This window comes from Notothenia coriiceps, unplaced genomic scaffold, assembly GCF_000735185.1.
Source record: "Notothenia coriiceps isolate Sejong01 unplaced genomic scaffold, NC01 NC01_scaffold00037250, whole genome shotgun sequence".
NCBI lineage: Eukaryota > Metazoa > Chordata > Actinopteri > Perciformes > Nototheniidae > Notothenia > Notothenia coriiceps.
Genome location: NW_011369951.1, coordinates 15,912,304 through 15,928,611, shown reverse-complemented (window position 1 = coordinate 15,928,611; position 16,308 = coordinate 15,912,304). Strand labels below are relative to the sequence as shown.

The 16,308-nt window shown below is 39.1% G+C and overlaps 1 protein-coding gene across 1 annotated transcript in view; it reads right to left on the bottom strand.

Moving 5' to 3' along the window:
• The window catches only part of kiaa1549lb (KIAA1549-like b), a 66,625-nt gene extending 53,117 nt beyond the window's left edge, over positions 1-13,508 (bottom strand). The window contains exon 1 of the mRNA XM_010796492.1: positions 12,080-13,508. Within this exon, the coding sequence (XP_010794794.1) occupies positions 12,080-12,299 (220 nt within the window). The 5' untranslated portion in view covers positions 12,300-13,508. The remainder of the gene's footprint in view (positions 1-12,079) is intronic.
• Between the last annotated feature and the right edge of the window lie 2,800 nt (positions 13,509-16,308).

Genomic DNA, 16,308 nt, shown 5'->3' with positions numbered 1-16,308 from the left:
CTCTATCCAATAACATCATCACTGGTTATATTTCGTGTTGGTGAGTCAGAGAGAGAAAAAAAAGGGGGCAATAAGTGAAATATATCAGTGAAATATCACCCGGACTTCAAAAAGTACAGCTGCTTCACGCCAAATAACATTTTAAAAAACACCTTCTGTTTTAGGCACATAACGGGACAGAGAGTACAATCTTACAATAGCAGCACGCTGGTGAGAATAAAAACAAGACATTATGCTGTTTACCAGAGCTGAATAACAGGTCAAAGTCGAAAAACAGCAATACTGTGTCTGTGCTTCACGTCACAGCAATCAAACATCCGACCTTGACGCTCCACACAGTCAGAGCAAACACAGAGATCATCAGCGACTCTGGCAGGCAGGATGATGGATGAGCTCGGCCACATCTTCAATTCAACACAACAACACGGGCCGAGGGCTGAGTCACACTGCAGCTGGCTTGATCTTTCCTACCCAAGATCCTATACTATCATGGCTTTAATTAGAGTCTGGGGGCTCATTTTGTAGCCAGTGATTTTTGAGCATCCACCTGAGTAGCTTCAGAACACAGTGTCCGCTTCAAGGGCCATTCCAGTGTCCTAAAAATAAAATCAATTTCCATCATTACGATTAAGATTATTTTTTATCCCGACTTTCTCAAAGGTTACAATTGGTTTGATTAAATACTGAAAATTAACACATTTATACTCTCAGACCTACGCTCAGGTAGAATATGCTTGCATCATAATGTAAATGTAATTTCTGATATCTGGTGAAAAAATTACTAATAATGTTTTTTTTTTTTTCTTGCATTTTGTAAACGATGCAATGAAATAATTTAGAAGCAATTATGTAACACTCTTTCAGCTCAGTAAAAAACAAACATCTAATTAAGCAAGTTAATTATGAGAGTTGCTCAAACAAAGAGCTTTTAGAAGGGCATATCCTTATAGTATGCTAATTTAAAACCATAAAAACTGGCTTTGCAAAGGCTGTCTTATATAAGTGAATTAAGAAGTTAAGGGGGAGGAGGTTTTGTTAGAAAGTAACACCAGAGGTGAGACATACAAGTGGATATAGAACCTAATGGTGAGTGGAGGATTCTTCTGCTAATGTTTCTGATATCCCAGATAAAATACTTCAGAGTAATGGCAATTGCAAAATCAATGCATAATACATTCAGAAGTTGTTTTGGTGGAAGGAGCACAAAAACTTAGTTGGTTTTAAATTGTAATATTGCTTTTGTACATAATATACAAAAAGAGGTTGGCCACTGTGTGGTCCATGTAAATGAGAATCATCATCAGCAGTACATGTTGTAGCATTATGGATAAAGATCTCTGCAGTTTAATATCTTGTGGTTATTGTCAGGGCCGTCCCTCCGCAAGGTGAGGCCCCACGCAGTCTGCGTGATCTTCCTGTAGGGAGGGACGGCCCTGGTTATGGGTAATGTACTTGTGGAGCTGAATGGGAACTATCAATATATTCTCTGCTTCAAGACATAAAGTACTAAACAAGAATACAAAGGGAACATGTTAGATTTAAAAAGGATTGGATTTTAAATAAGGGGTATGGGTATTCACAAAGACACAGGAGGAACAAAATTGCTTTTGGTAAATGATGAAGTAAACCTGCTAAGAAAAGTTTGGGGGCTGTGTGGCAGTCCAGTTAAGATTAAATGTTACGTTAGCTTCTAAAGTGAACAGGCAGCTATGATGCATGTTAAAACACCAACGCAGATTGTTTCCTGAAAGCCAGCACACAACAACATCCCAATGGCTGGACAGATCAAGACTTTATACACCACTGCCACATATTTCTCAGAGTGGACCTGATCAACTCTACAAAAAGCAGGAATTCTATGGCATTTGGTCCCCTGATCATGACAGAGAGTTTCAATGGTTTAATAATAAAATAGACTTACAGCAGAGGTAGCAGGAAATCCAAAACACAAGCGACAAGGCGGCCACATAGAAACAAGAAACTACTTCAACAACTTTAACAGGGAAAACACACGGATCAAATACACAGAGACTAATCAAATAATGAAACACAGGTGTTGTAGGAAAAGGTGAAGGCAGGAAGCAGAACTAGAGATGACACAAGATGACAGTGACTACCAAAATAAAGCACGAAACAAACTACAAACACAACTGGGACCATGACAGATCAAATCTGTCAAATTTGAACTACTATCGCCAGCTATACCTATAATGGTCAGCGTTGGTCAAAACAGGCAATGAACCAGAGCTGCATTAGCCTGCGTAGCCTCAACGGCTTTTAAAAGAAACAAATTCAGGCTGGTACTCATCAGAAGAATGCCCAAAAAATAAAATACACCCAAAGCGCCATTCCTTTTGAAGTGCAGGGTTAGAAAAGGGGAGGCATCACTTTTTTTGTATCAGAAGGTAATGGAAAGGAAAGGTAACTCTTCTAAGAGATATTTTGCCTCCAGCTAAGAAACCTCCTCTGTGCTTCCACATCAACACTTGGACTGAGTTTCAAAGTTCAAAACTATAATGGATTCAATATACTATTCAATGATTTATTTTCACTTTGTTAGAAAATGGAGCTCTCAGAGACTATAACTGAAAGTGCTTAATGCAGAGAACAGAGGATTTATTTTTCTAAATAATAAAACCGTCTACTTCAAGGTACTTAACTGATTCTCCTGGACACCGTTCAAGATGTGGGCCGGCAGTGTCAGAGTTCAGACGAGGCCGTCTGTTCTAGGAATGTCTTCTAATACAGATTTTCTTTTGCAAAAAGTCTGTTATTTCATACAACGCTTACAAGTGCTCATTTACATTTTGGATGAAGATTATACATCCACTCACAGTAGCACACTGTAGTGCTGCAGATAATATTAAGAGGATGGACGCCCCGAGGCAGCCACCTTTTCAGGAACAGCTTATCCAGCAAAGTATAGCTTCCTTTGAGAAGGTTTCTTTCAAAACGAGAATTAGGACACATCAGAACATATCAAAATATGACCAATATCTAATCTGAGATATCAATGGTGTCATATTATTAAATGTCAATCGTAAATGGTTTCAAGTCTTTCCTTGAGGAAATTCCAATGCATTTAGTTTTCCTTTTTGCAATTTATATCATGTCCACTTATAATCTCTTGTTAATCCTAAACAAAATAAATCTGAGAAAATCAAGACATAGAGCTGGGATTTTAAGCTTTTAGATATCAGGTTTTACAAATATTTTTAAACCTGTATAATATATGGCAAAATATTTTAAAATCCTGGTATAAAAAATATTTTTTTTGCCAGTAAATGAAAGATTAAAAGTTATCTTCCATTTGAATCTACCTAATTTCAACCATTGGCTGAACACTCTACTTACAACACTACTTTTAGGATTGGATATTTTCTCTCATACTTCTAATTTAATCTTGTGCAACTCGCTATTCAAGCTATGATGACATTCAGTACGCACATCTTAATGGGGGCCATCCATGACTCCTAACGGCGTCCACTGTCAAGGAGAGGGCTGTCTCCTAGGTGACGATGTTATTACTGAGATGTATGTATGAGGCACCATGGTCTAATACTATGGACAACCAATTGACCTTCACATTACGTGACATTGAGTTAGAAACACCCTCAGTCACAGTCTAAATTACATTTCACTGATATTGTGCAATAAAACTTTTAATTTGGTTTACATGTCGAATGTAAAACAGAGACATTCATCGTGGTTATGTCAGTTTGAGATCCTATGCCTTACTATATTTGCAGTTTGAAATATATTGATGCAAAATACTTGCTTAACTTTAGACCAATTGAACATCCAATTTAGGAGCTACATAATACATTTTAAAAAGCAATATGAAAAAAGGAATGTTTCCTCTCTGTAGCAGGTTACAAAGTGCAGAGAGTATAATCTTTTGACACAAATAGCATTCACACATGCATACGCACTACTGACGATAAACTAATAGGGTCTCCAAACTCTGAACCTTGCATAGACATATGTAAAGGTTTTGTTTGTGTGTATGCAAAAGGTTAGCTCTGTAGCAGCAGCAGAGCCACCCACACACTCGGATTATCCCAGTAATGAATTGGCCTGGGGGGGAGCAGCGCATCTGAATTTAAGACTTAAGGGGTTACTTCAGTGCACTAAAGTAAAGGAATAAATCAAACAAATGCTTCACAGTATGGATTTATCAATGTGCAGAAAAGTGAGTGCATTTTGTATGAGTGTGAGTGTGAGTGTGAGTGTGAGTGTGAGTGTGAGTGTGTGTGTGTGTGTGTGTGTGTGTGTGTGTGTGTGTGTGTGTGTGTGTGTGTGTGTGTGTGTGTGTGTGATTAATGGATCTTCTCTGCTGAGCATCTTGCTGGTCACTGTGCAGAGGTTATAAAGGGGGATATATAAGGCTGGACGGCCTTAATGCCCGTGTTGGTTTGCAGAGCGATGTTAAGCACTGAGGTCTTCACAGAGGCTTGGCACGATCCTGGATTGTCAGAAAAAGGCATTCAATAGAGTGAATCTTATTCTGTGTGCTGATCTGGCGGCCATACTTTGCTTTAGGGTGAATCATGCACAGGTTGAAGGAGCTGACAGGATTGCATTGATTGAATTTGACTAAGAATCATTTCAGGTGACAAATGAACTGATTGACCCTCTGCAAACTACACACCTGCGCCAACCAACACAGTGAGGAAGAGCCTGCTGCACAGCTGACTGACTCAGATGAGGATGACCATAATGATGTGGACCTGGGGGGGGTGGGTAGCTTGTTGTGTCAGGAAGGGTAGATTGAATTGTCCTAAAAGTCTTCAAAATATCCGGACACATTTTGAATGCAGCTGTTCATATACTCATATACTCATAAACAAACTATTTTAGATTGAGCAAACATCATGTAGAATGGTTTATTTAGACATCTGTTACGCACAGTGCACATGATTCGATCTCAACTAATAGTACTCTATTAAGCTCTGGCAAAATATGCCATGCAGACTGCATCTATACTGGTACAAGATATTTTTCTTAAATGTGTGCAATCATTTAAATTACCTCCAAATGTAATACTAGTTAAAGCACTCAAAACTGCCTGTACTACATTCTGTCAATATAAAATCATCGAAGTCCTAAGACAGCTTGATTACTGATGAATAAGATAGGGTTTAAAAACTGTTGATCATTTCCTGTATTGCTCTCCGAGTTCAGCTCGAGTACTCTTGATGCTTCAATGACGCTGTCATCCACTCTAAAACTGCTTCACTAAAGCTAGAAATCACAGAGCGAGCCCCTGAATCTGTGATGTCACAGGGATTTAAAATCAAAAGACTTTCTATAAAGACTGAGGGGAACGGAGATGTTTCAGAGACATAACATACTAAAAACAACCTCTCTGTGCCTTGGGCCGGGGACACTCCATGTGCTGAGTAAGTTGTGAGCAACGTCCAAGACTGACGCACTGATTTGACATTTTAAAATATTGAATATTTCTCTGCATTTGAAATATGGGTATATGGCAGGAAATTGTAATATCACATGTATACTGTAATGATGAAATAGATGGTAAAATTACTCCTCACACGTGACTCAAAACTCAACCTTTTATCATGGCGCGATTGTATTGTCAGTCACTAGAGGATAAATTATCCCGGCCTAGTCCAAATTCCTATACAATCCAATTAGAGCACACAAAAGAAGTACTTACATTTACATGACAATATAAAAAAGTGCTTTGATAGTTGCGTTCATGAGAATTCTCACATTGAAAAACGGGGTCACAGATAACAATAGACCATTCATTGAACATTTTCTACATAAATGTTGACTGCATATAATTTAAAAAGAGGTTGTTCGCAGAGAAAGATTATTAACTAACTCTGAAGCTCTACACAGCCTTTTACTCATCTATTTTTTGATTTGTTTTCAGTTTTAAAAGAACAAATTAACTTTAGACAAATGCAAAGAACATGACATTTTGTGCCTGTCAATGTAATCCCATATACTGTATGTTGAAAATACTGCCATACATGTACCGGTAATCCAAGTTTATAATCTAGAAAAACCTAATGTGGATGAAATCGATATCGGACAGTTTTAATAGAGACTAGTCGTATAATCATCGGCTGCTTCAACAAATATTTTCAACAAATTTGTAAAGTACAATGCAAACAGTTTTTACTCCAGGAAATGTTTCTATCCTAAAAAGTCCTTCCTTAAAAAGTCTGCATGTTTCGATTGCATTCTGACAATTTTAACGATTCACTTCCGAGCAATCTTTCTACACTGCAACGTCTTTTCCCCAGGTCAAATGTTCAGTTTATGTTTCTACTGAAATTACTGATGTGAAACTTCATGAAATCATTTGAAATGACCACAGTGGCTGGATGTATTTTTTCCATCCAAACTGTAATTATTGTCGAGTTCTATCGTCCTTGAATTCGAAAGCCGGTCAAAATAGCTCTCACAAATTTCAATGTACAATGATTCAATCAAGAAACACACATGCTCAACACAAGACTAGATCAACTCAAAACAGAAGAAGAGCAAGCATTTTGACGTGATGTAGATCTGAAATGGTATTACATAAATTGGGTTTAACTAAAGTGAAGATGTGATTATACTGTCTTGTGGACATATGATCCAAGACAGACAGAAATGACCCCATACGGGCTAATGGTGAGCAGCTAACTATTTCCTGGAAGAAATTCCTCGATAAAGTCAACCTTTTTTAACCCTGTTTCCAGCAGCTAGAAGCACTTGTTTTTTGCAAACAAGCTCATACAGTATGAACCCACTGTACATCTAAACACAAACTGCAGACAAAGTTAGCTTGTGGATAGCTAGCAGGCTACACACCAAGACACTTGCCTTTTAAAAAGGTAGTGCAACCAAATACAGAGTATATATATAGCAAATTGATTTTATGCACAGACAAAGGGAATAAATCACCAATATTGACTGAGTTGCTACAATACTGTTTCTGCTTGTAGGCCTATGTGTCTAATTGTTTGTGTGCCAGGGTGCACGGTTTGCTAGCTTCTAAGAATGTAACATTTTAAAGGCTCAGTGTAATAAATGCCTTTGTATGTGTCTCACATTTCCTCCTTCAGTAGTTCAAAGGGATTAGCTCAAATGCCACAGTCCGAAGAGGCGTCTGTGTAAAATGGCCAATTCTACAGCTACCCTAAGCATCTAGGTTTAACTTTACAACAATAGTAGACGGAAAGTAAATATAATACAATTTCAGTGATACTATTAAAATGTGACTGATGACCCCATCTGTGAAGAGGAACATCTTCTCCTATCCATCCATCCTTTTGTTTCACTCATTTCCTCACAACAAAGATCCAAATCCTGGTCTGATTCAGCCTCATTTACTTGTAATTTACATTAAATTCACTTCTCCCATGAAACTACAGAAAATATCTTTAGTCCTTCAAACAAAGGCTACCAGAGCCAAGGTGTGTGGTCTATATATTATAGAGCAGCATCATGTAAATTACACTTGAAAAACGATGTAAAAGACCAAGGATTGTTTTAAAGGCCCAACATAGTGCTTTTTGAGCCTGACCCAACGCTTAGTGTATAACAACGCAAAATGTTTGCACCACTTGAGATTGATTAAGTATACCACACATGTTTCTCTAGAGGGAAGCCACTGAGTAAATTGTGTAAAATATTAAGATCACAATTTATGCTAAGGTTGGTTTTCAGGTTTGCACGATATAGCTAAACGTTTTAGTATTAAAGGTCGCACAAGTGGATTTAGACATAGCAATCTTACAAATTGGGACAATTACTGCCTTTTTTTGTCTTTTTTTCTTGGGTTGGCCTAATTTGAAAGAGTCCTTCATTCATCATACAAAACAAGTTGTTTTGTTAATTATTTCTAAATGATTAGGGTCAGTCTTCAGTAACAGGGAGATGCTCTTTAGAATCTGACATTTCTAAATATCCCAGAGAATCCGGCCTTTAATGTTGACTTGGTGCCGTGTGATGGGGTGTGATGAATGGTGGCCTTGTGAGGAGCAGTGTGGCGTCCCAATAAATCAGGCATCCTGCTGTCCGTTCTCAAGCAGGAGCAGAGCCAAGGTTTTGTCTACCATCAACCTGCACCAAAGAGGCAAAACACAGAGAGGCTGACGGAAGTACAGAGAGGCGCAAAGGTACACAGAAATACTGGAGGGAAACACACACACACTAAACAGACATTATATTCCCTGATCGCACTGAACTATACAAGGGATAATACGAGGCAGATGGTCCGAGATACTCATTAGAAGCCTGTTTGCCTGTCCTATCGTCACATCTATGTGTGTAGAAGTGCTGTTGTTTTCTGCAGTGAGGGGCTGCATACCGTTTGCCTTTCTATAAGATCTGACAGAAACAAAGACATCTGTGATTGAAATACAGCGGATGGATAACAATGAATGTTATTTTACTCTTTTCCTGATTGCCAATAATAATAATATGTATTTTAATTATATAAAACACTCTGCCCTTTTAGCATTTTAATTTCAGGTACTCAAGTTCTTGCTTGATGTTGAATAGACCTCTCACAGTTTCTCTGTTAAAAACATCACCACAGCATGCTAAAAAAAAACAGATGGAAGACTGTGAGTAGAATATAAACATTGCTTTTTTATCACTGGTTTTGTAAATTGACTTTTCTATTTGATATATTTGTTCACAAAGACAAACGTTTGCTTCGTGACTGAGTGCAAATCAAACGAAGACTCAGCTGTAGCTCCACCTGAGGAGACACCATCTATCTATCCATCGTGTGCACACACATGCACATACATCTTAAGCCCTCCTGACAAGCTTTACCCGCAACATAATTAACTGCTGCACGCTGAATCACTGCAATGAGGTGAAACGAGGGAAATAAACAGATATCGTGTCCCCTGTGTGGTCCTGCAAAGCCAGAGCTCAGACAGGCAGGTCATCAGACCAAGGGTGAGTCAATGTTGCAGTTTTTAAAAAACAATTCCTGGAAGTCCTTTTAACATTAACCATAGTGACAGCCCTTAAAAGGCAAATCTAGACACAGGGGAAAAAACAGCAAGATACTGAACCACACAAAACAAGAAGGCAAACAGCAATGGCTGTGATGTGGAGCTCACCGTTCGATTGACGCACGTTAACAGCTATTTAAGGGCTAAAAGCCCCAGACTGAATTGCAAAGAGGAAATGGCTTTCAGTTTTACTGTGAAGTCTCTTTTCAATGAATTCCTAAGCAGAAAGTGATGACTGGCATCAGTTCAGGGATAGCTTCTCATACTGCGAAAGGTCTATGAGGTTAACCCCTGTCAAAACCGAGATATCAGTACTCATAAGCAATGGGCAGGTTTGTGGTAGTAAGAGTAAACACAGCTGATGTCAGAAGACAGTTGTTTGATTGTGGAAAGACCAAAGATGGCTTTGCTTAGCTCTCTCTTCTGGGCGTCCCCCAGCTGCTGCTGAGCATCATTTCTCCAGCTGTGTTAATAAGAAAGCCACAAATTAGATAAGAAATCCTCCAAGTGTTTTAAAGATCAATCTCACTGAATGAAAAGGCTTCATATAGGATCCCCACACTACATTCTGCACTATGTTGAAGGGCTATGGAGGGGGAAAGGTTCATGTTGAACAGAAAATGTCGTTTCTATAGTAATCACATATTGTATTGGGTTCACCCATTATGAGGAGGAAGCTGTGATTCAGGGTATTTAGTTGACAACTGGGGATTTATTCAGTAAACCATGACATTGGAATTCAAGCCAGGTGTTATAGTAATGAGATTGTGAAGAGATATAAAGGAGGAGGAGTATAAACTTCAACTTCCAAATGTGTAATTGATCACTTATGATTTATTGTCTAAACTGGTAATCATATTGTTGGATTTTTTTAAGCCCGAAGCCACCCTGAAGTCCAATATGATGGATATCAAAAACAACCTGAAAGGCAATTGTTCCCACCCAAAGGCATTTTGTGTTGTATGTTTAATATCGGAGAGAAGGCCTTCTGGTCATCACTATATTCATTGTCATTGCTGAGTATCAATCCAATACAACTGCGGTTTCTTTTCAAAAGTTAGTATGGCTCATTGCATAGGATCCAATGGAATCTTTTTGTATGTAAGGTAATATGAGGCCCGTTGTAGCTGTGGCACTAACAAAATTAATTAGTGGCCCGCTGTCACTGAATCAATGTATGGAGGAGACACATCATTTCACAATGGCGTGGAAAAAGAAACAACCTTTGCGTATCGGTCACATCATGGCCGATATCTGATCCACTTAATAAGGGCAGTTTGTGTGCAGAATCTGCTGTAGTGCATCGGAATGGGTGCATCTAACTGAATAATGTTTCCCATTATAGATCCATATAGGAACCATGAAAGGGGGAGAGTTTGAATAAGCCAAAGCTTAAAAATAGCATTCTTATAATTACTGAGCTATATAGATTTTATTTCAAAGATGAGGCAGAGGTCCGTGTGTGCTCAGTTAAGAACTGGTGCCATACTAGATACACAAAAAAATACACATTGTGACGGGAGTAATCCAGGATAATCCTTTGGAGTAAGGAGTACATCCTCCATGTTTCTAACATTACTAAGAGACAGCCTATTGTAAACACTCACCTCCTTAAAGTAGGTTTAAATAATATGCTGCCTGGCACAATACATTGCAATATATTATTATTATATATCGTGACAATCTAAATATTGTAATACTAGATTTTTGCACAGCCCAACTGTCATTGTCAGTAGACCTCTTATTTAAAACAAACCCTGTCTAAGTGCACAGTTTTGTTTTCCTAGAATCTGAAGCAAGTGAATAATAAAAGTAGGCCACTGTAATGTCTCTTTAATCAACATAATGTAATGTATAGCTCAGGTGCTGCGGCTGCTGGGCTTGTGTGTTTAAGAATGGATGTGCTGACTGTGAGCAGGAGGAGGTGGATATGGGAGGAGGGAGGAGGAGACTGCTACTGTAGCAGTGCATCAGCAGAGGTGAGACTACAGCCACTAGATCAGTGTGCAGACTGGAGGGAGGTGATGGAGCTACTGTTGGACATGCACACACTTATGTCTTGCCTAGAGCCTCGTTTTGTTCCGTTTCTAATACCAAAGCCATCTACATTGAGGGAATGTACAAAGATACATCTGGGGGAAAAAGGTAATGCAGCCAAATCAGTGCACATGCTGTCTTTTGCAGTCAAGCTTTTCTTTAAGCATTCATGTTTGAAGGGAAGCTATGTCGGCCAACCTTACTCCAGCTGCCTCTCATGCTGCCAGAGACACACAGACCTCCAGTGGGCTACAGTATGTGTGTCATTAGTGCTGACCCAGATGCTCTGAAACACTGACTGCCCTGTGACTGCATTGCATTCCCAGAATAAAACTCCCTTTAGCTCATTACACACAATATAGGAACACAAAGGCTAATAACCTCTCACATGGAAATGCAACCAACATGAAATGCCTATTACAGAACAAGGGGGCAGTGAAGTTGGGAGGAGAGACAAAGTTGGGGTTTAGAAAGCTCACAATGGGTCCAGCTGCAGAGGAGAAGCAGAGGTATGTGCAGTGCAATCTGATGAGACAAAAGAGTTGTCTGGCGTCAGGTGGAAAGATTATTAGGCTACATGGAGGTGTATTGCATACAAGCAAACCCTGCATGGACCAGATTCAGCACAATGTCTCACACAACATATTATGTCAGTGCAGTCAGTAGGGGGGATTAATCCTGAATAATAGCTGTTTGTTTGGATGGATGTACTCCCTGACTGCGCAAATGTCAATGCAATAACAGCCTTCTCTATGTCATATAATCATAAGAGCAATGGTGTATGGACCTCTAGTTACATTTGTCTTTGTTAAAAATGATAGAGCAAGCTATCCAGCCTTGCATATTGCAGCCTCTATGTGGATGGTGCACCCGGCAGCAATACATGTGCAGATTACAAAACGCTGCCTGTGTGCAACAAAATACCCATTTCCCTCCCAAACATATACCTTAACTCGTCACAATAGATGTTTCTTGGAATATAGATGTGACAGAGGTGAATGCATCACGTCAGCCTGTGTTTTGTCGGAGCAGCTCGGTGCTGTGCTTACCCTCTGCGGCCAAAGCGCACCGGACAAGAAGTGAAAGCATCCCCACAGATAGTAGACAGTTCGCAAGCATCCCCGCTGCTCCGGCTCGCCGCTCGGTCCTCGAACACCTCCTCTCTCCTCCAGCATTCCTCCTCCGCGGCGAGCTCCCACCGGGATCGGCTCCCCGGGCTTCCAATACTTCGGGATGACCTGTCCGCCCACTGCTCAAACCGGGAGCCATATCCAGTGGATAAGTTGCTGAAGTTTCGGTCGTAAATAATACATTGGATCAATCCTCGTGCGTGGACGGGAAACACATCGGTCCCGCGGTCTCGTGGTGGTGTCCAGGGCTGGAGGGGGCACTCGGCGATGAAGGGAAATTAAGAAACGCGCCCTATCGCTCCGCTGCGCTCGGTCCACCCATCATCACCGAGTGGCGCAGGGAGGCGCGCACACTTTGCCAAAGGTTTGACATTTAGCTGTTGTCGGTGAACTGACTCATACAGACCTGCTCCACACGGATAATATGACTGTGGCTGTGCTCCGGTGACGTTTAGCCCCACATTTAAAGGATATGGACGCTGCTTGGTCATTGATAAAGGCTAACACCCCCCTGGTCAAAATGAGCAAATTAGCCTCTCTGCTGTTAATTGTCGGGGGAAAGTCAAAGCGAGCAGCCTGCAGGACGACCTCTGCTGGGGGGACCGGGACCCCAACATGTCAGCTTGTAAGGTGGATTAATGTTCACAACAGAGAATTTACAATTTTCCTTTGTTCCACAAATATTATGTAGCATGATTACAATGTCTTACCTAAGGGCTACAAAAAAAGCTAACTGAAAATGATGTAGTCAAATAAACTGTAGGCTGTAGTACTGCCGTACCGCCACAAGATGGCAGCAGTAACCCAGATACTATAATATACTATACTACAAATTATATAAGCAAATAGAAAATCATGCAAAGCCCATTGATCTAGAGTACAACACAAACAACAGATGTTGTATAGTGTAGGCTATTGCCATATAAAATACAAAAAAACATTACAAATATATATTTATACTGTTAGCATGTAATCCAGTCAACTGTAAAGTGCTCGTACATGAGTAAATTGAGATATTGCGATAAAGTCGATTTAACGGCTATTTTGGATTATATTGCAAAATCTCCAACGGAAGATGGAGTTTTATAAGGTATAATGAGCTTTGAAACTATTACATTTCCATTCATTATTTTGTCGAGTAAAAACACTAGCTCATTAAATCCATTATTTGATTGACATAATTTAGATGATCACTGAATCCTTAACAATATTTAATTGAACCATGCTAAATTAACCAATATTCCCAGGTTTCATATTCTGCTTGTCTTATTTTATATCTGTAATAGCTGCCAGTACTGTCATTTCAAATCTAAGATGTGTTCATTATTATGTTACAGACACATGGATTGGCCAATTAATCCTCAAATGTTTAACAATTTAAAATACAATAAACACCATAAAATAAACAATTGCCTGCCTTTGTTCTTGTTCAAATGAGTTTGAAAACCACTGCAGTAAGATGTGACAGAGTTACTAATCAGCACCAGAGAATCACCTTAATAAATACAATAATGGGGGGAAAAAAGTCAAAAAGAGCTGCATCAATAGATTTTTTTTAATTCAAAGTGAATCTTAACAATAATACACCATAACGTCTTTTTTTGACACTCACCAAAAGAGTCACCTGGAAAACCCGCTTAATGTGACAAAGTAGAGAAGGCTTGGTCACACCTAAATCACTGAGAACTAGAGGAAACACTATCGCAAACTGTAAAGAGACATCACATCCATAGAGTTAGTTTTCCCAGTCCTCATACTGTAAATATTGCACAGTGCAATTGCTACATGGCAAACTAGTGTAGCACAAATTAAAAAAGCTAAATTAAACCAAAACAAAAATAAACAAAGCCACAAAAAAAATCTACAGGTATTAAAACAGTAACAGTTCAGATTTCATAATCAAGTCTATTCGATAAGCAATCTAAATAGATGATTCCATAACTTGCAGTGTGAATTAACTCTGAAATTGATACAGATGACCAGAAAAATAAGAGCTTGAGCAAAACAAATCTGATCAAATCAAAGAGTAACACAGTAGTACATTTAGACCAATACAGACCCTGAATTAACATCTGTAAAAGATTTGTTTACTGATATCAAAGTCATAACCTTTTACAAATGACTGTTGAATCTGTGAAATTATACATGAGTCCTCAAAAAAAAAAAAAAAAAAAAAAAAATCCAAGGTGTCAATTGTGTGGAAAATTAAACAGTTTCAATATTTCTCTCCTTTTGCATCCATTCTTTTCTCTAACAAGTATGGGAGAGTTTATGCAGGCGCATTGCTGGTGAATACCTTTGGAGGAATCAACACACAGATTACATTTCACATGCTTATTATTGGGGAACTATTTCAAGCACTAATCTGCCAAGTTCATGCCTTGTCGTCATAAGCCTTCTTTCCCAGATTCGATACTGGATAATGATCAGTAAAGCGTACAGGTAAGAAAAAAAGCTATCAAAATACATACAACCATATCGATGTCAGTCTTTAAATGTGGAGTATTACACTCATGACTGACTGTACAGAGAAACCACAATTATCTCCTTCACAGAGCAGATCCCACACAGAATAAACATCCAGAAAAGACTGGACATAAAGCACGCTCTTCGGCTTTTAAAGGCCAGTGTTGTTAACTGTGCTCTGGTTACTCCCGCTCTGCCACAACTTGTACGATGGAAAAGCTGCTCTGAGCAGACAGTTTCGAGGCAGACAAAGTGAAGCAACGCAGGTGAGCATGCAAGCTAATGTAAAGCATGGAGATTATCTAAGAACACTTGGTGGTGCAATGACCGCACAATGTAAAGTATTGCATCTGCTGTTCAGCCAGAGTGACTATCCAAAGATCGTTGAGTGTCATTCAAAGTGTATTTGCTTTTTATCACAGAGAGGCTTTGGTGACGGCTATCTGAAACAAGAGGAGCGCCACAATCATGCACATGTCTACAAGCGGATCAGAGGATGTGGTTTTTGTTCGGTTTCTTATTCCTGGTTGCGCGGCCATTCAAACACTGTCTACTCCATATGGTAATGGACTGAGTGGATTCTATGCCTTCCTCCTCATGTAAGAGGTGAGGAATCACCATCTTGAATTCTCACTTTCTGAAGCTCAAGGCACATACACAGTGCTGCTCACACCGTCTCAATTTCGGTATAACAATGGCCACAGTTTTGCATTGACATACCATCATTTTGATATGAGACACTCATAAAGGGGAGAGCGATCCAAACACAAGGCCGTTTAGAATAGCAGAATAACAAAGTGTGAAACTGATATTCTAGCCAGATATAACATTGAACAGTTAACACATTGCAATTCATATTTCAAATCAATTAAAAGAGTTGTAAAACATTATTTTGGAACAGAAACATTGGGTTAAATTTATGTTTTGGACACAGAACCCCAAAACCTTATACAAGCCTTACTACCTGCATGAGTGCTAAGTGGAGAGTGTGTTTGTGGAAACATTACAGAAGCTTTTCAATGACCATAATGGATTTGTCTTCTGGCATCTCACAGTGCTCCTGTTACACGCAAAAGAGTACTGGTAGTATACTGGTAGTATATATAAGCACAATGAAAAAGTTAAATCAATCCTGCAAGCTACGGCTTTAGATGTGTACAAAACGTCAATATGAAAACATACAAAAATTAAGTTACATAGATACATCATTTATATGCAGTGATGAGCCCGAAAGGTTAATAAGGATAAAATACTGATGCAAAACACACACCCCGAGAAACAACAAATGCAACTAATGTTCATCATCAGCAATACAGTAGTTACAATGACACTCCAAATATGAACGCAAAACACAAAAATCAAAACCACTTCTATTTCAGATAATTAGGGACCTATACAGAAATAGCAACGCTAGGTTTAAACTCAGAGAAATCACCTAATTTCACAGCTATCGAAGTGGCAATCATCATATAGCAGCTTATCTATGATACATTCAAGAAAGAAATGACACGACTTATTAATTGCCCAAAAAGCTAGACAAAACCTCTGCCGATTTTTTAAATACAATTTTTTGTTTTTTTGTTTTAATTCAACCCCATTCTACGACTACAGTTTATTTGAGGTTTATGCAAACAGAATAGCTACCTTGCTCAGGAAGTGAATTACAGTCTTTGGTGCTGCAC